The sequence below is a fragment of the Polypterus senegalus genome, chromosome 16 (genome assembly GCF_016835505.1).
Source record: "Polypterus senegalus isolate Bchr_013 chromosome 16, ASM1683550v1, whole genome shotgun sequence".
Classification (NCBI taxonomy): Eukaryota; Metazoa; Chordata; class Cladistia; order Polypteriformes; family Polypteridae; genus Polypterus; species Polypterus senegalus.
This window is the reverse complement of record NC_053169.1, coordinates 57,787,293-57,809,846: the sequence shown is the minus strand read 5'-3', so window position 1 is coordinate 57,809,846 and position 22,554 is coordinate 57,787,293. Positions and strand designations below refer to the sequence as shown.

The 22,554-nt window shown below is 37.8% G+C and overlaps 1 protein-coding gene across 1 annotated transcript in view; it reads right to left on the bottom strand.

Moving 5' to 3' along the window:
• usp34 (ubiquitin specific peptidase 34) overlaps nt 1–22,554 on the bottom strand; it is a 480,412-nt gene that overhangs the window by 138,566 nt on the left and 319,292 nt on the right. Inside the window, exons 36-40 of the mRNA XM_039738342.1 lie at nt 18,239–18,363; nt 12,868–13,020; nt 11,963–12,067; nt 3,764–3,819; nt 3,542–3,662 (exon numbers count right to left, since the gene is read on the bottom strand). Of these exons, the coding sequence (XP_039594276.1) occupies nt 3,542–3,662; nt 3,764–3,819; nt 11,963–12,067; nt 12,868–13,020; nt 18,239–18,363 (560 nt within the window). The remainder of the gene's footprint in view (nt 1–3,541; nt 3,663–3,763; nt 3,820–11,962; nt 12,068–12,867; nt 13,021–18,238; nt 18,364–22,554) is intronic.

Genomic DNA, 22,554 nt, shown 5'->3' with positions numbered 1-22,554 from the left:
ATTTGACAAGGAATGACCCAGCATATATTATGTACAACACTAGACATTAAGCCCATTAAAATAACGGGCGCTAGAACAGTAGTGCATAAACATTTGTATGAACAGTCTATATTAAATGGCAAGGGACCTTGTATGTGGCTGTAATATGTGTCACTGTATTGTGTGCCTTTAATTTTCTCTCTCAGTAATACTGGTTTGTATTTCTGTGAAATGCCTGATATTTTGTCTGACAGTAATACAGTGGAACCTCGGTTCACGACAATAATCCATTCCAGACCGTATAAACTGTATGTAAATATATATTTTTTTAAGTTTTTAAAGCACAAATACAGTTAACTATACCATAGAAAGCGTAATAGTAAACTAAATGTAAAAACATTGACTAACACTAAGAAAGCCTTGAACAACAGAGAAAACTAACACTTGAATTTGCGCTATAGCCTTATGGCCCGCTTGCTAAAAACTTTTTTTTTACTGAGTTTTAAGCACAGGGGAAAAAATGAACATTTGAAAAATCTGTAATTTAATAAACAACCAAGAAAAGTAACATTGCAACAATGCACGCGTGCCTGTGTGTGTGTCTCTCGCGTGTGTCTCTTAAGCGCACGCCTCCGTGTCTGTATGTGTGTCTGTCTGTCTGTCGCGCGTGCGTGACGGGCGCACGCCTGTGTGTGTGTGTCTGTCTCTCCCTGCACAGGAAGAGACTGAACACGTGCTGTGTGGCCCCGCGCATGCGCACTTCTCCAGAAGACACACACACGGACTCTGTGTGTGTGTGTGTGTGTGTGTGTGTGTGTGTGTGTGTGCGTGCGTGCGTGCGTGACTCGCGCGCGCCTGTGTGTGTATCTCTCTGCACAGGGAATGCACAAGGAGAGACTGAACACGTGCTGTGTGGCCCCGTGCATATGCACTTCACCAGAAGACACACACACACGGACACTGGACGCACACAAGGGTTTTATTAAAGTGGATGATTAGTTTTCATTTTTCTAAAATATCCCCTGCAGCCTATGTCTAACTCACCATGCTTGCAAGAGAGACTGCATCAGTTTGCTGCAATATTGGTACTTCACATAAAATGTTCATTTGTAATACAGGAGTGAGCAGATAAGTACCTTGAGACATAAAATGAATTCATGAATTTTAATGAATTAATCAATGCAAGAATCCAAATACTGTATAGTGGTAGGAAACACCTTGCAGTGATGAATCAGTTCAGTATGTAAAGCTTGCTATATACTACTATATGGTGGTATTTCATTTGACTATGTTCTCAGCATGACAGTATAAAGTATCTATCTCACTATCTAAATTTAAAAGCATTTTGCATGTGAATTGGGGTAAGTTTTTTTCCTTTTTCATAACTGGTACACAAAAAAAAGCTGATTAAATAGCTTTAAAATAAAGCAATCAGGAGTTGCCATTATTCAACGACTATACACACACAAACTGTAGTGGATGGCTGGGATGCATCTCGGCTGAGATGGACCCTATTTACTCGCTTGGCCTGGAGGTCAGTGCAGTGAATATTCAGGGGCAGGGCATGTCCGATCTTGGCCAAAAGCTGAACAAGCAATGCTAACATGAACAGACTAGCAACCTGGTGGGTTTCAACAGAAGATCCGTGCCCAACTGGAAGGAGAGTGCAATTGACGAACTGTGCAGATCAAGACTGTATGTACCTCCATTGCACTGGGTGGCAGTATTCTTGGGCCAAAGTACACAGATCCGTAACCATAGGGTGTATTGGGAGTTGCAGTCCCATGGGGCAGCCCTATATGGATCCATGGATGCCACCTGGAGGGGATGCAGGGATTGGCTGTCCCTACTTTATAAGGCCTTCACCTGACCCAGAAGAGCTTCCTAGGTTTAATGTGGCAATACTTGAAGTACACCTAGTTCTAGATTAAAGGAGGCCACTCCGTCTCACCCAGGCAAATTTGAGTCAGGAGGTAGAGAGACAAGCCTTGACTGGAGGAGATTCGTCATTATATTGTGGTTACTCGTGTTCTGGGAGGAACAACCTACCAAAGATACTTATATATAAAGAAAATCACTAAAGTGAATACACTTGACTGTTTATGTACACTTGTGTCTGGAGTCTAATAAATAGCAGCTAAATAATATATCGTTATTTGGAACATATGCATTTTGTGTGTGTTCTGTGTCCACAAAGATCTGTGTAAGTGTAGGATGAAAAGAAATACAAGGCAAGAAATGCTGAACACATACTTGTTATACTAATAATGACGTGAAGTGTGTAATGTGTGAAGACGTTAGTCCAAATATGAAATAAACACGTGCGCTTTTACTTAAGAATATAACCAAAGTAAGAAAAAAAAAAAAGATAAAAAATCGTCCAATTTACATGTTGCTGTCAATGAGTTAAAAACACAAGCTCAAATGTCAATCAACAGAAAGCTGGTATGTGTTCTTGGATGGTGTAGAGGTACGACCTGCTGCCTTATAACCTGAGCTGCTATTATTATTATTATTATAAAAACATACATTTGATTTGAGTCAGTAACACCCGGTGTAAATTTTGGCTGCTTGTAAAAGTTAGCGCTTTTTTATTTATTCAGTATTATTCTGTTAATGACGTTCGCGTGGTACAACGAACTCACCTGTCACTCTCTGAGTTGATGCTGTTTATCTCCATTACTTTCACAAGAGGAGCAATGACAACAGTTGGTGCTGTGGCTGATGCCGGCTTAGAACTATTTGTTGTACTGGCAATCAAAGATACAATGGCCCTGTGAGCACTACCAGACTATCCATGCTACTGTTTAGACCTGGCAGTGCCATGCTGACGGTGTCTGTCTGCAATTTCAGTACCATGCATCACAATGCAGAGTGCAGGCAAGATCGATTGGGGGGAGGTGGGGGGTTTGGGGGAGAAAAAAAAATGTTCAATTGACAACTCATGTTCAAATGGTATAGCATTTTCAAACAGTGATGTTTTTATGTGTGCATATGTCAGAGATGCAGAGACAGATTTGATCTCATTCAAGAAGCTTATTCCTCAACTTACTTCAGTCAATACTTAATGCCACTATTATATGCTCTCTTTACCACTTCATTTTTATTTTGTCTTTGGGAGGGCCGTGTAAAGGCTTTCTCATCATTGTCAGGTGTGTGAAAACATACACTATACTGTATATTTAATCTTGTTCGTTTTCACTCCAGCAAAACACATAATGCCCATAATTAATTCCTATCTCGCACATTTGCTGCTTAATTCCATTATAAGATTGCCCTTTTTTCTATGATCTCATGGAAATTTAGCAAATTTGGAAAGTTTTGGTTTAGAATTGTAAATGTAAATGACAATGTTCAGGTTTAGCATTATCAAGTATGGAATTTTTTGAACAGAAAATATTTTCAAACCTTTGGATAGGACAATATACTGTATATTACACAAAACACCTTATTATTTATTTAATCAATTAACTGAATTTTTCAGATATTCACTTTCATTTGTAATAGAGTCACAAAAAAAATACAGTGGAAATATAATGTTCAAAAATTGTTTAAAACTTACCTGTCCTTCACGTGAGAATTTAAAAGGAGGCTTATGCTTCACAACACTAGTAGCCAGTCTTAACAAACCGGTCAGTCCGTCATCTTCAATATTCCCATCTTGCTGATCCAAAATCTCCCTACTAAGTTAAATGGCAGAGAAGTGTAAATATTTGTGGCATATTGAAAGAATCTAACATATTGTAAGCAAAAAAAATTTTTTTTAAGTAAACTTCACACTAACCTTCGAATGCAGTCTGCAAGATGTCTTGCCAAAGCATCTAAATCAAGTAATGTTGTCTGCAGCAAGAAGATTAACAGGAAAGCACATAAAATTATTCTAAAAAGTAGATTAAACATTAATATATACAAACGCATGCTTGAATTTAACCCTTTACTACTTGCGCTGGTGTGTTTTGTACACCAATCTCTGTTATTTATGTCCAACGTCCTATTACTTGAACCTACCAGCAGCATCTGTCACTGATCCTCAATTTAATTCACTACAAGTACAGTGCCGCAATGATTCCCCTCCAGTGTGCCCCCAGCCAGTTTTCTGAGTGGATGCATAGTTGCAAGTTCCATACGGTGCATTTGGTACATCTCACGGGTACTTACGTATGTATGACAACAATGAGATGTTCTTCTTGCAATGACTTTGTCTACAAAGAACATTTTATAACTGAAGTGAAATGTGATACAAGTGCAAATCCTGCAGTTGATGAAAGTGTAACAGGTGAGAAATGAGCACTGAAGAAATGGATCAGGTTAATTTTCAGATATTCCTAGACTGTGTCATACAATTCAGTGATATAGTATTGAATTACATTAAAAACATGTACAATTCAAAATGATTGCAATATTTTATATTACAATCTCACAGCATGCATATAAATAGCCGCTTTAACACCGGTTCATAAAGTACATTGTGCGAGTCCTTATGAGATGAGAAAGAGTTAAGGGTTAATACAAACTTTAAACACATATAAACATTTATATAAACATATAAACATATATAAATATATACACATACATATATATATATATATATATATATATATATACACATACATATATATGTATGTGTATATATATATATATATATATATATATATATATATATATATATATATATATATATATATATATATATATACACACACATATAATTTATATATATACTAGCAAAATACCAAGGCTTCAGAGAAGTAGTGTGTTAAAGAAGCAATGAAAAGAAAAGGAAACATTTTGAAAATAACGTAACATGATTGTCAATGTAATTGTTTTGTCACTGTTGTGAGTGATGAGTGTTGCTGTCATATATATATATATATATATATATAAATATATATATATATATATTTACACACACACATAAACATATATATACATATCTATACATATACACATATATATACAAACACACATATATACATATACATACATATCTACATATATACACACACAGCTATTTCGTATCAGTGCAATACGCTGCTTGTTAAAACGGATAACTCCGCTCTTACGTGCAAGTCTGCGTGGATATTATGAACTATCGATTTGTTCAAGTTCTATTTAAATTTTAAATAGAAGGAATTTTTATTTAGTCGACAGAAATATCTTTGGTAGGAATGGTAAAACAGACAGGAATATTATTCGTGAATAAATCAACTCAAACCTTAAATAACTTAAAAGAACAAACATTCAAATTTCTTTACTCTTATGTAAATTTATATAAAAATAAACTTAGATTTTAAATATCCCAAAAGATTTTGCTCTCCATAAAAATATATCCTTTCAAAATTATACAAATTCAAATATGAACATGCTGCATAACAAAACCTGGAAATATAAATAAAATGTGTTCCTTTCAGCAATAACAAATCAAATCATTAAGTTGTCTTTGCTCATATGTCATTTTAGAGCTGGACGCCTGGCATCTATTTTTGGCAACAGGTTCGTTTCTGTTTGGTGTGAGGTTCTGTGTTGTGGAGATTCTCAGGATGGATTGCAGGTGCTCATCAGTGAGGCGACTCCTGTGTGCTGTTTTGTTAGTCTTTATCACTGAGAAGAGCTTCTCACACAGATATGTGCTACCAAACATGCACAAGGTTCGAGCCGCATGTAGACGGACTTTTTTTGTTCTTCAAAGTCACCAAAGCGCCGTGCAAACTCAGTGCGCTCGGTTTATCAGCAAAGTGCGATTTGGGAACACCGTAGTGACGACTTGGTTTAACATTACTTGGCAACAGGGAAAGTTGCACTGGTGCATTTGTGTCTCCCATAAAAGCAACTTCACTTGAAATCACTTTGTGATTGTGCACGGGTAAAACGTCCGCTGAAGTGTCAGATTCTTATTTAATTCTTCTGCTTTCTGTATCTTCTGCATTGCATTCAGGTCTTTCAGCCTCACTGATGAGCACCTGCAATCCATCCTGAGAATCTCCACAACACAGAACTCCCTGATGTTTTGTCTCATAGTGCCATCTTAGATTAAATTCTGTAATTACAGCCACATTAGCTCCACAAATGAGACACACGGGTTCAGTAAACATATACTCAGCCTCCCATCGGTTTTTAAAGGCTCTATTTTCAGAATCAACTTTTCTCTTCAGCATCGTGTGAGCTAGCTTCGCAATAACTTGCAGCATCATAAGCTAGACTTGATTAACGCGTAAGTGTTCGCAAGGCAGCTGAAGCGCTGCATTATGGGATCTGTAGTTTATTGTGTTACCAGCGCTTCATATACCCGGGCCATTAATAACAATAATACAGTATATAAAATGATCTCGCTGGCTGGATATAATTACACGCCGGGCCGGATGTGGCCCGCGGCCCTTGAGTTTGACACATATGGACTAAATAGAACTTGAAAAGATATATTTTTTCAAATGTGATCGCGCAATTCAGATAGAGTTGACGCGCACTACAGCCTGCATGCCTCAATAAGTCATCCTCCCTCGCTCTTACTTTTTACCGTTCATCTAATGAATACACTGAGTATGGCTTTACAAAAACAATCATTGATGGCGAATAAAGTATCCATTATTCGAGTATGTAGATCGGGATATATATATACATATATATATACCCGCGTCGCAGCGAGAAGTAGTGTGTTAAAAAGCTAGAAAAGAAAAGGGAACATTTTAAAAATAACGTAACATGACTGTCAATATACAGTATTTGTTTTGTGAGTGTTACTGAGTGTTGCTGTCATCAATGATTTGATTATCATTATTTCTTTCAATCAGGTTCGTATTTGTAGGATGTGTTGTGTTCAAGTTACATTCCGTGTTTGTCAATCGTTGTAAAGATGACAGGTTTCATTCATCGATTCGTTTCTTACTGCATCAATAAACAGCTCGTCTTCTTCTTTATCTGAGACCTGACACACTGCATGCACGGGTTTTTTACACTGTCTTCCTTTAGCGGGACATTGACTTTTTCCACCGTGTGCTTTGTTTCCACAGTAGCTGCATTTATGAATATGCTTGTATGTATCAGGCGCTTCATATTTTTGCTGCCTTTTCAATTGTGTAATTCGGTTTTGTTCAGCTCTTTGGAACTGTTGCTTTTATCTGTGCACTGCGCCAGTTCACGTGAGCCGCTCGGTGTACATGCATCGAAGTTCCCAGTTGTGCTGGTGCCATCTCGTGCTATGTCCATGGCTGTATTTAATGTTACCTTAGTCCTGGCACTTAAAACTTTCTCGCAGTTTCGCTGAGTTTGTGCCAAACACCACCTGACCATCTCATCTTCCTCTGCATAAGCACAGTCCTTAACCCGTGAATATTTAGTGGAGTTTGCTATTGGATTGCCGCTGACGGACGGCCTTATATGGGCAGGCACTAAATTACAAACGCCAGCGCAGCCTGTCTATGAACTTAATTTAAAGTGTAGGTTTACATCGTGCTTTGTTTCCGAAGTAGCAGAACTCATCAATATGGTTGTATATGTCACTCGCTCACTTCTTATTGTTTCGCTGCCTTCTCAATTATATAATGCATGTTTTCTTCAGCACTTTTTGGAGGACTTCCTGATTTTCTATGTACTGCGTGATTACGTGTGAGGCGTGATGATGTCACACGAAACTCCCCCAGGCGTTCAAGCTCATCTCCATTACAGTAAATGGAAAAACAGCTTCCAGTTATGACCATTACGCGTAGAATTTCGAAATGAAACCTGCCCAACTTTTGTAAGGAAGCTGTAAGGAATGAACCTGCCAAATTTCAGCCTTCCACCCACACGGGAAGTTGGAGAATTAGTGGTGAGTGAGTGAGTGAGTGAGGGCTTTGCCTTTTATTAGTATAGATACATATGTACATATATATATATATATATATATATATATATATATATATATATACACATATGTACATATATATATATATATATGTACACACATACATATATATATATACACACATATATATATACATATATACACATATATATATACACATATATATATATATACACATATCTATATACACATATATATATATATACACATATCTATATATATATATATATATATATATATATATATATATATATATATATATATATATACTAGCAAAATACGCTTCAAGGAGAAGTAGTGTGTTAAAGAAGCAATGAAAAGAAAAGGAAACATTTTGAAAATAACGTAACATGATTGTCAATGTAATTGTTTTGTCACTGTTGTGAGTGATGAGTGTTGTTGTCATATATATATATATATATATATATATATATTTACACACACACACATAAACATATATATATACATATCTATACATATACACATATATACACATATATACATACATACTGTATATATATCTACATATATACACATACATATACATACACATACACACACACATATATAAACATATATATACATATACATACATATCTACATATATACACACACAGCTATTTCGTATCAGTGCAATACGCTGCTTGTTAAAACGGATGACTCCGCTCTTACGTGCAAGTCTGCGTGGATATTATGAACTATCGTATTTGTTCAAGTTCTATTTAAATTTTAAATAGAAGGAATTTTTATTTAGTCGACAGAAATATCTTTGGTAGGAATGGTAAAAACAGACAGGAATATTATTCGTGAATAAATCAACTCAAACCTTAAACAACTTATAATATTTTGCTCTCCATAAAAATATATCCTGTCTAAATTATACAAGTTAGAAATAAAGTAAACGTTAAAAGAACAAACATTCAAATTTCTTTACTCTTATGTAATTTTATATAAAAAATAAACTTAGATTTTAAATATCCCAAAAGATTTTGCTCTCCATAAAAATATATCCTGTCAAAATTATACAAATTCAAATATGAACATGCTGCATAACAAAACCTGGAAATATAAATAAAATGTGTTCCTTTCAGCAATAACAAATCAAATCATTCAGTTGTCTTTGCTCATATGTCATTTTAGAGCTGGACGCCTGGCATCTTTTTTTGGCAACAGGTTCGTTTCTGTTTGGTGTGAGGTTCTGTGTTGTGGAGATTCTCAGGATGGATTGCAGGTGCTCATCAGTGAGGCGACTCCTGTGTGCTGTTTTGTTAGTCTTTATCACTGAGAAGAGCTTCTCACACAGATATGTGCTACCAAACATGCACAAGGTTCGAGCCGCATGTAGACGGACTTTTTTTGTTCTTCAAAGTCACCAAAGCGCCGTGCAAACTCAGTGCGCAGTGCGCTCAGTTTATCAGCAAAGTGCGATTTGGGAACACCGTAGTGACGACTTGGTTTAACATTACTTGGCAACAGGGAAAGTGGGGCAAGGTGAACTGGTGCATTTGTGTCTCCCATAAAAGCAGCTTCACTTGAAATCACTTTGTGATTGTGCACGGGTAAAAGCGTCCGCTGAAGTGTCAGATTCTTATTTAATTATGCTGCTTTCTGTATCTTCTGCATTGCATTCAGGTTACCCTGATGTTTTGTCTCATAGTGCCGTCTTAGATTAAATTCTGTAATTACAGCCACATTAGCTCCACAAATGAGACACACGGGTTCAGTAAACATATACTCAGCCTCCCATCGGTTTTAAAGGCTCTATTTTCAGAATCAACTTTTCTCTTCAGCATCGTGTGAGCTAGCTTCGCAATAACTTGCAGCATCATAAGGTAGACTTGATTAACGCGTAAGTGTTGGCAAGGCAGCTGAAGCGCTGCATTATGGGATCTGTAGTTTATTGTGTTACCAGCGCTTCATATACCGGCTTTAATAACAATAATACAGTATATAAAATGATCTCGGGCGGATATAATTACGCCGGGCCGGATGTGGCCCGCTGCCCTTGAGTTTGACACATATGGACTAAATAGAACTTGAAAAGATATATTTTTTCAAATGTGATCGCGCAATTCAGATAGAGTTGACGCACTACAGCCTGCATGCCTCAATAAGTCATCCTCCCCTCGCTCTTACTTTTTTACCGTTCATCTAATGAATACACTGAGTATGGCTTTACCAAAACAATCATTGATGGCGAATAAAGTATCCATTATTCGAGTATGTAGATCGGGATATATATATATATATATATATATATATATATATATATATATATACCCGTATCGCAGCGAGAAGTAGTGTGTTAAAAAGCTAGAAAAGAAAAGGGAACATTTTAAAAATAACGTAACATGACTGTCAATATACAGTATTTGTTTTGTGAGTGTTACTGAGTGTTGCTGTCATCAAGGATTTGATTATCATTATTTCTTTCAATCAGGTTCGTATTTGTAGGATGTGTTGTGTTCAAGTTACATTCCGTGTTTGTCAATCGTTGTAAAGATGACAGGTTTCATTCATCGATTCATTTCTTACTGCATCAATAAACAGCTCGTCTTCTTCTTTATCTGAGACCTGACACACTGCATGCACGGTTTTTTTTACACTGTCTTCCTTTAGCGGGACATTGACTTTTTCCAACGTGTGCTTTGTTTTCGCAGTAGTTGGATTTATGAATATGCTTGTATGTATCAGGCGCTTCATATTTTTGCTGCCTTTTCAATTGTGTAATTCGGTTTTGTTCAGCTCTTTGGAACTGTTGCTTTTATCTGTGCACTGCGTCAGTTCACGTGAGCCGCTCGGTGTACATGCATCGAAGGTTCCCAGCTGTGCTGGTGCCATCTCGTGCTATGTCCATGGCTGTATTTAATGTTACCTTAGTCCTGGCACTTAAAACTTTCTCTCGCAGTTTCGCTGAGTTTGTGTCAAACACCACCCTGACCATCTCATCTTCCTCTCCATAAGCACAGTCCTTCACCCGTGAATAATTTACCCGTGGCAGTTTGCTATTGGATTGCCGCTGACGGACGGCCTTATATGGGCAGGCACTAAATTACAAACGCCAGCGCAGCCTGTCTATGAACTTAATTTAAAGTGTAGGTTTACATCGTGCTTTGTTTCAGTAGCAGAACTCATGAATATGGTTGTATATGTCACTCGCTCGCTTCTTATTGTTTCGCTGCCTTCTCAATTATATAATGCATGTTTTCTTCAGCGCTTTTTTGAGTTCTTCCTGGTTTTCTATGTACTGCGTGATTACGTGAAGGCGTGATGATGTCACACGAAACTCCGCCCCACGGCGTTGAAGCTCATCTCCATTACAGTAAATGGAAAAACTGCTTCCAGTTATGACCATTATGCGTAGAATTTCGATATAAAACCTGCCCAACTTTTGTAAGGAAGCTGTAAGGAATGAACCTGCCAAATTTCAGCCTTCCACCCACACAGAAAGTTGGAGAATTAGTGATGAGTGAGTGAGTGAGTGAGTGAGTGAGGGCTTTGCCTTTTATTAGTATAGATATAGTATATAGTATATATATTAGTATATATATATGGTCACCGAGTGCAATGGAAAAAAAAATAAAATGTAGTCTATAAGTTATTAAACAGTAAAACATTACCGTTTTAAGAAGTAAAGATACACTGAGCACTACTGGAGGGGTTTCGGGTAAACTACATTTTAAAGACGGTATAACACAACAGGTAAGTAGTACTAACAGCAGCTAAAATGTATATGGATCATCTCTCGGTAGTAGATCCTTTTTGAAAGGCGCTACACGACGGCTGTGGTATAGAAATTACATTTTCTATGTGAAAGTCCAAATTTCAGCCTTCTACCTACACGGGAAGTTGGAGAATTAGTGATGAGTGAGTCAGTCAGTCAGTGAGTGAGTGAGTGAGTCAGTGAGGGCTTTGCCTTTTATTAGTATACATATACATAAACATATATACACATATACAAATATATATATATATATACACAAATACATATATACATATACACATATATATATATATATATATATATATATACACACACACATATATATATACACATATATAAATATACACACACACATACACATATATAAATATACACACACACACACTGTATATTTTAGTTTATATGTAGCTACTACATACCTGAGTAGCATCTTTAACATGAATATTATCAATGAGTTTACATAGCAACCAGAAATATTCTTTACATCCGGTGTGGAGTACTGGTTCCTCTTCATAATCTTCTGTCTGTTGATAAAAGAGAATTCTGTGCATGAGAAAGAAATGCTCTACACTTTTTTGCAAACACACAGAAACATGAATGTCACTAAACAATATAATTTAATTACTTTAAAGAACATTAAGTTAAAGTGTTCAAATCAAGGTAAAAATGTATATGTATTAACATTCAAACACCTTGAACTAAAATAGAAATTATGACTTTCTTTAAAACAATGAGTAAAAATAACATTAATACACTTTTTAGAGTGATATTTGCCTTTTCATAGCAAATTAGTTAACAGCATAATCAACACCATAGATGCCCACAGACTAGGAAGGTCTGAGGAACATTTGTTGGCAAATGCAAGTTAAGGCGATTTGAAATCAAACTTTTATTCATTCACTTATTTTCTTACCATTCATATTTAGTATACACCTGCAGCATTGGGCTGATGACAGAAATGAAGCTTGCATAGTTTGGTTGGCCTTGTAGAGCATGCTCATAAACGCAATGGCTTGCTTAATTATACAGAGCAAATTCAGAGTTCTCACTCAGCCTGGAAACCCAGACAGAGAGGGGAGAAGGTTTAACTACACAACTGACTGTACCAGAAATAAAACCATCAAGAGCCTGTAGCCAAAACGTTGCCCTCAAATATAACTTAAACTGTGTAATTTATTGGCATCTTTATCTGTTCAAATATATTCATAAATATATTAATATATCAGTTAGGCAGGTGAAAAGAATGTATATTTATGATGCAAAGGCCTTGAAACAAGACCTTTATTTTATGTAATGACATTAAAATGGAAAAAAACTAACTTACCCTGAAAGGTTTTAAAGCTTGAGCATCAGGTAGAAACTTTAACAGTGTTGAAGCAGCAAGAAGCAAAAAAGATCGATTAATTGATTCTCCTCCCTCTAACCCAGAAAGCGACAACTTGTACAGTCCATTGCAAGCTTCATGCCTCACAGCAGTCTAAAAAATAATTACAAGGGACATTAGAGTATGCATTTTTGTTAGAAAGTAAAATAACAACAAAAAATTACTTATTGTACAGCCCAAAACACAAAACAAATGCCTAAATGGGTTTTAACGGGCCCTGTTTTTTAATAGTCCCCCAGAACTGACTCCCTAAGATGACAAAAAAAAGTTCACAAAAAAACGTGGTAGGGGAATATAAAAATGGGAGAAATCTTGGAAAAGGTAATTCAAGGAGAGAAACAGCTAGGTTGGGCGTGCAATAGGTGTCAAAAAAACAGAGTAAAAACAATACACAAAATAGAATACAAGTAATCCTATTCACAGAGCTAGAAGGCCAATCTACCATTACCACCTCAGAAATACAATACAATGGTACAAACTACAAGGCAAAATGCAAAAATAGATTATACCTCTCACAAAATACTGAACTCAAATACATTAAAAACAAAGTAGAAAGTAATTAACAAAAATGAAAAACAACATCTGTCCATCAACCAATTGCAGAATCCCTGTCAGATTCTAGAAAAGGAGTCAGACAAGACATACACAGTCCAACTAACCAATCCCTTCTACTGGCCATTCTATAGCTGAGTCAGTGCTGGGCCGACTAATCTGATAAAAGGACCTTTCTACCCCATGATTCCAGTGTTCCTTTATCTAATATTCCTTTTCCATAGAAAGTCAAACACTTACACTTACCTTTGCTGGATTACAATATTTTTTTATTTTTAAGTACTAGATGAAAAAAATAGCCATTGCAAAAGAATCATGCTTCTGCATAGAGCCCATTAACACTAGAATTCCTAAAGCCTACAAAAAAACTTGTAATCCCAGCCGACCTTAAATCTCTTTGCACCACTGTATCAGCTTCTTTTGTGTCGATCAGCATAAGAAGGAAGCAGCCTGCTGTCTCACACCACAAACCAACCCCGACCCACACAAAGACCCAACCCCCCACCCCCTGAAGATGGAGCTCAGCTCAGGCACGATGTTCTCCCAGCTCAAGCCAAGGCACCTTATCTGCGTGTGAGGTTCCTGGAGTTGTATAGGTTACATAATACAGTACAGTGGAACCTCTAGATACGATCACCTCTGTATACGAGAAATTCAAGATAAGAGGAAAGTATGACCGAAAAATTCGGATCTAAATACGAGCATTGGCTCGCGTAACGAGCCACGAGCCAGGCTGTGGTTATGCGTTTCGCGTTTCACGATCCGCCTCGACTCGGGGATTCACCCAAGCTGACGCTGCCAGCCCGTCAGCTCACTCAGTGTTCCTTGTTCTCCCGTAGTGTGAGGATCTACGCATTTGTGCGCTTGTGATTTAATTGTTTCGCTGTAGCAGTTCGCTGTATAAGCGTATCCAAAAATATCGTGGACATGCAGACGGAGAATAGGAGACGATTGCCCTCAAGAGGAGAGACGCACGCATGCGCGAGTGAGCGAGAGAGATAAGGAGAGAGAGAGAGAGAGAGAGAGAGACGCGTGCGCGAGCGAGACAGATAAGGAGAGAGAGAGATGCGCACAAGAGAGAAGAACCATCAGCTCAGTTATGCTCACATGACGCTCAGCAGACAAAGTGTATCCATACTACTTGTATTGCAAGACATCGCTCGTTTTATCAAGTTGAAATAAATTAAAAAATTTAGCTCGTCTTGCAAAACACTCGTAAACCAAGTTACTTGCAAGCCAAGGTTCCACTTGTATATATTATTTATCAGTGTTATTTGTTAGGAAAATTGATTTTTATGTTGGTATTTTTGGGGGTGCGGAACTGATTAACTGGATTTCTATTATTTTCAATGGGGAAGTTTATTCTAGATACGAGAAATTCGCTATACAAGCTCAGTGCTGGAACGAATTAAACTCATATCTCGAGGTTCCACTGTATATCATTATTTGGAATGCACGCTTTAATGTGTGTTCTGTGTCTACAAAGATCTGGGTAAGTGTAGGATGAAAGGAAATGCGAGGCAAGAAATGCTGAACACATACCTAAAGCATGATGCAAAGTATATAATGTGCGAAGACTTTAGTCCAAATATCAAATAAACATGTGCTTTTATTCGGGAATATAACCAAAGAAAAAAAATGCATTTGATTTACATGTGGCTGTCAATGAGTTAAAAACTGAAGCTCAAATGTCAATCGACAGGGAAGTTACATGTACTATTTATTGAATGTTGCAGAAGTAAGAACTGCTGCCTTATAACCTGAAGATTCCAGGTTCAAGACCGGGTGCTTAGCATTTTGAGAAGTGAGCTGATAATTATTATTATTATTATTTCTACAATGTAATAAAAACATATACTTGATTTGAGTCTGTAACACCTAGTGTAAATTTTAGCTACTTGTAAAAGTGAGTGCTCGTTTTTTTATTATTCAATTTTATTCTCTCAGTGACATTGACGTGGTACAACGAATTTGCCTCTCCCTTTCTGAGTTGAGGGCATTTATCTCCATTCTTTTCATAGGCTGATGCCTGCTCAGAACTATTTGTTTTACCAGCAATCAAAGATACGATGTCCTGTGACCGCTGTCAGACTAGAAAAAGGGAGGACTGTAGCAACAGTTTCTTCACAGCACTTTCACTGGCTAATGGACTGCCGCAATGCAATGCAACGCAACTCTGCTTGGCACCATAAGTATAATGGGACTTCCACCTGCAGCTAAAGTCATTCCAGTACGCGATTCACCACGCTAGTGCTTAGATCTGATAGTGCTGTGCTGACAATATACAGTATGTGCCAAACTTTACAGCAGCCGTTACAGACTAAAATCAAAGGCTGCTTCTTTTGGGGCCTGCGAGGTTTGTTGGGCTGAATGGCCTGTTCTTGTCTAGATTGTTCTAAGGTTTTAATATTCAAAAGTTTAAAGATATTACAAGGAGATACATGACGAGCTGACTGAAACACAGCAGATGAATACAATATCTGCTGTGAGATTGACTGAGACTGCCACAACAGCAGACACCTGATCATCTTCGCAGTCATTCCAAGTGCACCTTGTAGCAGTTCGTAGTGCTGTGTTTCAGTTGACTTGTTGTGTGTTGCTCATATATGTTGTGAACTGGGACCCGGACACAGGCCGACGGACATCGTAAGTTCACCCACAAACACTTTTATTTACAATATTTACAATATTTTAACTCAGTGCACTTCCCAGTGCCTCCAGCACCGTTCCCCCAAATGTCCAGGCCTCATGGTCTCTGTGCCTTTCTCTTGGCCGCCTCCCGTCCTCTATCCAGCTCTGTCCTCTTCCACCCGACATCCACTCATGACTGGAGGGAGGCGGCCCCTTAAATGGGAACCCGGATGGGCTCCAGCTGCTTCCCGGCACTCTCCTTTGGACACAACCCTGTGTGGCGGAAGTGCTGGCTGTGCATCCGGAAGCCGTCCGGGTGTCTCCTGTTCTCTTCCCCCCAGCACTTCCTGGTGTGGTGGAAGTGCTGGGCTCCAGGGTTCCTCAGGCACCTGGGCGCCGCCTGGCGGTGGCCACAGGCCCCTACAGGGTTGGGCTTCCAAGCCCTCTACCCGTGGCCCCCAATACAACCAGCGCAATCGCCCCCTCGCGGTCTGGAGGAGGCACAAGCCCTCCTCTGGTCCTCCTGGGCGTCCCGGCCGGGGACCACACGGGATATTCCAGCACCGGGGCGCCGCCTGGCGGTGGCCACGGGTCCCTACAGGGCTGGGCTTCCAAGCCCTGTACCCAAGGCCCCCAACATAACCAGGACGGACGCCCCCTCGCGGTCTGGAGGAGGCACAAGGACCACAATGTACTTGTAATATATATAAACTTCAAGCTCCAGACATTAGACTTTAGAACTATTTCACATACTTTTTACCCTCAGGGAATCATGCCACAAGGCCGTATTGCTGTAACTGACACTGCCTCACAATGCAGGTATTTGCCTCATATTGGACTCTGTGATCAACCTTTCATTTGACACAAAGTCGAAGCAGCAGTACCCGAGGATTCTCTGAAGAGACACAGTACTGAAGGAGACCGGTTTTAGTCTGAGGTCACTGGATAGCATCCATGTGTTGCAAACATATAGCAATACAGGAAGCACCAGGACTCTAAAGACTTGGACCTTTATCCCTTTGCATAGTTTTGGGGAGTTTCCAGTGACCTCATGACACCCCATGTTCTCCCAATTAGTCTACTTATTTCATAGGAAGTCACCAGAGACATGAATGTCACTGCCGAGGTAAGTAAACCTCTCGACAAGGTCAATACTCACTCAGGAGACAGAAACACTGCTGATGGCTGTGCCTAAGAAGTCATTAAAGTCCTGGATCTTGTTTTTTATCAAGGACACTCGCAAGCCCAGACACTCAGACTCCTCACTCAGTCTCTCAAGAGCCCCGATCAGAGACTCTATTGACTCCACTAAGATCACAGCATCGTCAGCAAAGTCAAGATCAGTGAATCTTTCTTCACCAACAGATGCCCCACAGCCACTGGACCACACAAACTTGCCCAACATTCAGTCCATGCAAGCACTGAACAGAGTAGGAGCAAGATCACACCCCTAATGAAACCCAGAATCAACTGGGAAAAACACAGAGGTTCTGCCAACACTTTGCACAGCACTCACAGTACCAGTGTACAAGCCGGCCATGATATCCAGCAACCTTAACGGAATCCCTTAAAGACTCAGGATGTCCCACAGGGCAGTTAGATCAACCGAGTCAATGGTTTATGAAAATCAACAAAGGCTGCAAAGAAACCATGCAGATATTCGCATTTGTGCTCCATGAGAATCCTCAGCACCAGTATGTGGTCAATGGCAGACTTCTTAAGCATAAAATCAGACTGCTCCAGTCGCTGGTAGGTGATCAAGTGATCACTTGTTCATTTTTACCCCTCATCCAAAAAAAATATTATCAATATTTTCTTCTAACATCAAACACCCAAGCCTATTATGTCACTTCTGGGGCTCTGTAGACTATTAATTAAGAGAATGTAAAATAATCTTTCACATGGATTGAGATACCTCTTGTTTCACAAACAGATTCTTGTTTAAAACAAATTGCCTTTCTGGGTATTTAAAAGTAAAAAGGAATCCAAGACTTAAAAACCAAAAGGTGAAAAGTAAAACCTCTTCACACTCAGAGCTGACTGCACATAAGAAAATGTGATTTACTTGAGGTTTTTGTACAGATAAAATTGATAACAAATACATATGCTTATTTTTATCTACACTCACCTCTGGGACAAGAAGAGCAAGCTTTTTTAACCAGTCGTGCAGGTGTTCATTGTCTGCCAAACTGGATTTTACAACAGAGCTGCAATGGGACCAGCTCACAAGTAACCACATTGAATAATGAGTAACTGTACAGAAAAAAAGAAAAAAACAATACATAATATTCTTAAAATTTCTAATAAAAAAGTAAATATTTGTTAATGCCATTCACACAAAAATGCATTTGATAAATGCTTTACATGTTATAAAAGTAAAACCCACCAACCAGTTATATATACAAGACGATGGTTATTTTAAAAAACAAACTACCTTGAAAATAAAAAAAATTGTTTCACTGGGTCTTTATTCAATTACTCATGCATTCTTATTATTTAATTTACATGTAACTAAGTAATTTTGCACACAATGGCAAATGTTTTCCCAACTGAAACCATCCTTACTCTTCAAAGTATGATTATTTTCACTTTAAATCAGCTTTTATTAACAGGCTTGACAATGTCTTTAATGTGTGTGTCTTCTATCCATAACCGCTTGTTTTTTTTATTTTTCTCTGAACGCTATGCTTTTTCTCTCGTAACCCAAAGGCATGAATGTTTCAGCTGATCAGCAACACTAAATTGACCTGTTATATTGTGAGTTCAAGGTCTGGTATTCATTTATAAATCGACTCCTGCCTTGTGCATAATCATCTGAAAGAGACTGGCTTTTGAAATTGGACTAAGTGTGATTTAGTAAATAAACTAAATTCATTCAGTTTTTTTGTGAAATGCTGGCTCAATGTTATTTGTGTGTCACACAATGAAATACTAATACTATATTAATACTAGAATCCCTGAAGCCTACGAAAAAAACTAATGCCGAGCCACCTTAAATTCCTTTGCACCTCTACACCAGCGTCTTTGTTTTGCAAATGTGTCAATCAGCACAAGCAGTCTGTTATTCCATCACCCACCGATGCAGCTGAAGTGAGACACAAAATTCTCAGAGCTCAAGTATGTTTATCTGGGTGTGAGGTGCCTGGAATTGTAAAGGGTAAATAATATATAGTTATTTGGAGTACATACATTTCATGTGTATTCATAGAGCTATACAAACTTTTTTCATGTTATAGTGGTAATTGAAAAAATGTTGATGTGATAATGTATGAAGACTGAAGTTCAAATACTAAATACTTTCACAAAGGTATAATAAAACAAGTGTATTTTTATTCAAGAACATAACCAAAGAAAAATAAATTATTTGATATACATGTTGCTGTCAATATTTAAAAACCAAAGCCCAAATATCAATTTCATGGCTGGTTTAGAGTCAAGAACGGCTACTTCTAAATCAAGAGGTTGCAGGTTCGATCCTGGGTCTTCCCTGCATTTTCAGTTTTGATTAGTGGGCTGTTGTTATTATTACTATAATATAATAAAAACATACATTTGATTTGAGTCTGTAGCACCTGGTGTAAATTTTGGCTAATTGTAAAAGTTAGCGCTTTTTATTATTATTCGGTTTTATTCTCACAGTGATGTTCACGCATTACAACGAACTTGCCTCTCCCTCTCTGAGTTGATGGTGTTTATTTCCATTCTTTTTACAAGAGCAGCAACGACCACAGTTGATGTTGTAGTTGATGCCTGATCAGAACTATTTGTTGTACCAGCAATCAAAGATACGATGACCACTATCAAACTACCATGCAACATTTGCACTTTGACAACGATGACACCCATGTAGAACATTAGAAAAATGACAGATTTGCAAGTGCATGTGAAATGTTACTCCTTATTTAGGAAAAGATCTCAGTATTCCCATGGGAGAAAGACTTTCCGAGACTGTGGTCATAAAGCCGTTTCTGAACAAAGGCAGAACCGTAACAACAGACAACTACTTCACATTGCTTTCACTGGCTAATAGACAGCCGCACGGCAACACAACTCTGCTTGGCACCATAATTAAAATGGGATAGAACTTCCACCTGCAGCTAAAGTCATTTCAGTACGCGTGCAATTCTCCATGCTGGCATATATATCTGGTATTGCCACTCTGATTGTGTATGTGCCCCAGAAAAAGAAGTCTGTCTGCATTCTCAGTACAATGCATCATAAAGCAGAGATTAGGCAAGATTGGAGAAAAAACATGTTCAAATGACATAGTGTTTTCAAATAATTGCATTTTCATGCATAGATATGTGTGTGTATGAGAGAGGGAGAGAAAGATGTGATATCATTCAAGTGGTTACTGGAATATAAAACAAACATTTTTGCAAAAGTTTCAAGAATAAAGCTGAATAGAGACAAAATTCAAGTAACAACAAGATACCAAGAAGACATGATTCACCAGCGTTTGTGTGTCTGCTTATACCCCTTCAGCGATATCTTTTATAAGCAGCAAAACTTTATACTGGTTGTTATAGACTCAAATCAAAAGTATGTTTTTAATATATACTGTAATAGTAATAACTACAACAGCAGCTCACTACTCAAAGCAGAAAATGCAGGGAAGCGTTCTACCTCTAAACTAGCAATGAAATTAATACTTGGGCTTCGGTTTTCACATATTGACAGCAACATGTACAGTACATTGAATACTTTCTTTATCTTTGGTTATATTCTTGAATAAAGGCGCACTTGTTGTGTTATACCTTTTGTGAACGTGTTAATTTGATATTTGGACTTCAGTCTTCACAAATTATACACTTCACGTCAGCACTTTGCCAATTATTACTATAACATAAAAAAAGATTGTTTTAGTTATATGTTCAACATTTCTTGCCTTGCATTTCCTGTTATCCTACATTTACCCAGATTGTTGCTGACACAGAACACACATGAAATGTATGTATTCCAAATAAAGATAAATTATTTAACCCTATAAAATTCCAGACAACTAACTCTCAGGTAAACAGACTTCAGCATCTGACTTGACTTCTGCTTCAGTGGGTTAGGGGAATGAGTGAGCAGGCTGCCTGCTGCAGTTGCTAATTGACACATTTACAAAAGACACTGATGAAGAGATGAGATGGAATTTAAGGTGGCCTGGCATTCCTACTTTTTTTGCAAGCTTCAGGGATACTAGTGGTAAAAAGAAGGTGGCTCTCTTCCTAAAATTATGTTTTTTATTTGATTTTTTGGTTTGCTTATGGTTATTGCCTCTGCAAGCAAATCATGTCTGTGAAAAGATTTCTTTTGTCCTGTTCACAGCTCACTGTGTTTAAATTCCTTAAGTACTTTCACTGCAGTTATATTTTGAGGTTATTGGTTAGAATCATGTAAGAATGTCTTGTTTAACACTAGAATTACCAAAGCTTATGAAAAAAGTTATAATTCTGGCCTACCTTAAATCCCTTTGCACCTCTCCGTCAGCATCTTGTGTAGTAAATATGTTGATAAGCACACGCAGCAAGCAGCTTGCTATATCATCCCCCCACTCCCACAGAAAGGGAAAGAAGTTCTCCCTTTTCCAGCTGTGATTATCTGGGAGTGAGCCACCTAGAGTTGTATAGAGTAAATAATCTCATGTGTGTTCCGTATCTACAAGAATCTATGTAAACACATTGTTAAAACAGAAAAATTGTTCATGTTTTAGTAATAATCAAATAAACACTTTCACAAAAGGTACAAGGATAATACGAAAGCTTCTGTGGTGCAGCGGTAAGAACTGCTGACTTGTAATCCAGAGGTCGTGAGTTAAAAATCAGCTCCCTCTCAAACTTACTGTTTTGAATAGTGAGCTGCTCTTATTGTTAATATTGCACAATAAAAACATACATTTGATTTGTGTCAATATAAGCCGGTGTAAATTTATAGTACTTGTAAAAGTTAGTGTTTTTTTTTTCACTTTTATTCTCTCATTCACGAGCACGATACAACCCCAAACCCCCCCACACCACTCCAGATCTGACACTGTTAGTTAGTACTTGAAACTGGGAATAACTGTAGATGTGAGTGGTGTTTTGAGACAATGTAACTGTTGATTTTCTGATCTGGAAGGATAAAAGCTGACACACAAACACTGGTGAATCTGCCTTCTTTGTATCTCACTGTCACTTGGTTTTTTTTTTTAATTCAGTTTTATTGAGTGTTCCTGCTCATGCTGAATTATTATGCAACTTATGGTCCATGATGTCAAAACTGCACTGGCAAAAAACAAGAGACATAGGTATATATGATATTTGGAATAATTTATTTTATGACCTGTATACATATCAGTAAACATTGTGGCACTGATGTAACATTAATCACATTCATTCACATGCCTTCTTGCAGTTGTAATCAGTGACCAGGTTTTTTTTTTTTTCTGATCTCGCCAAATCTCCACATTTTGGTGCA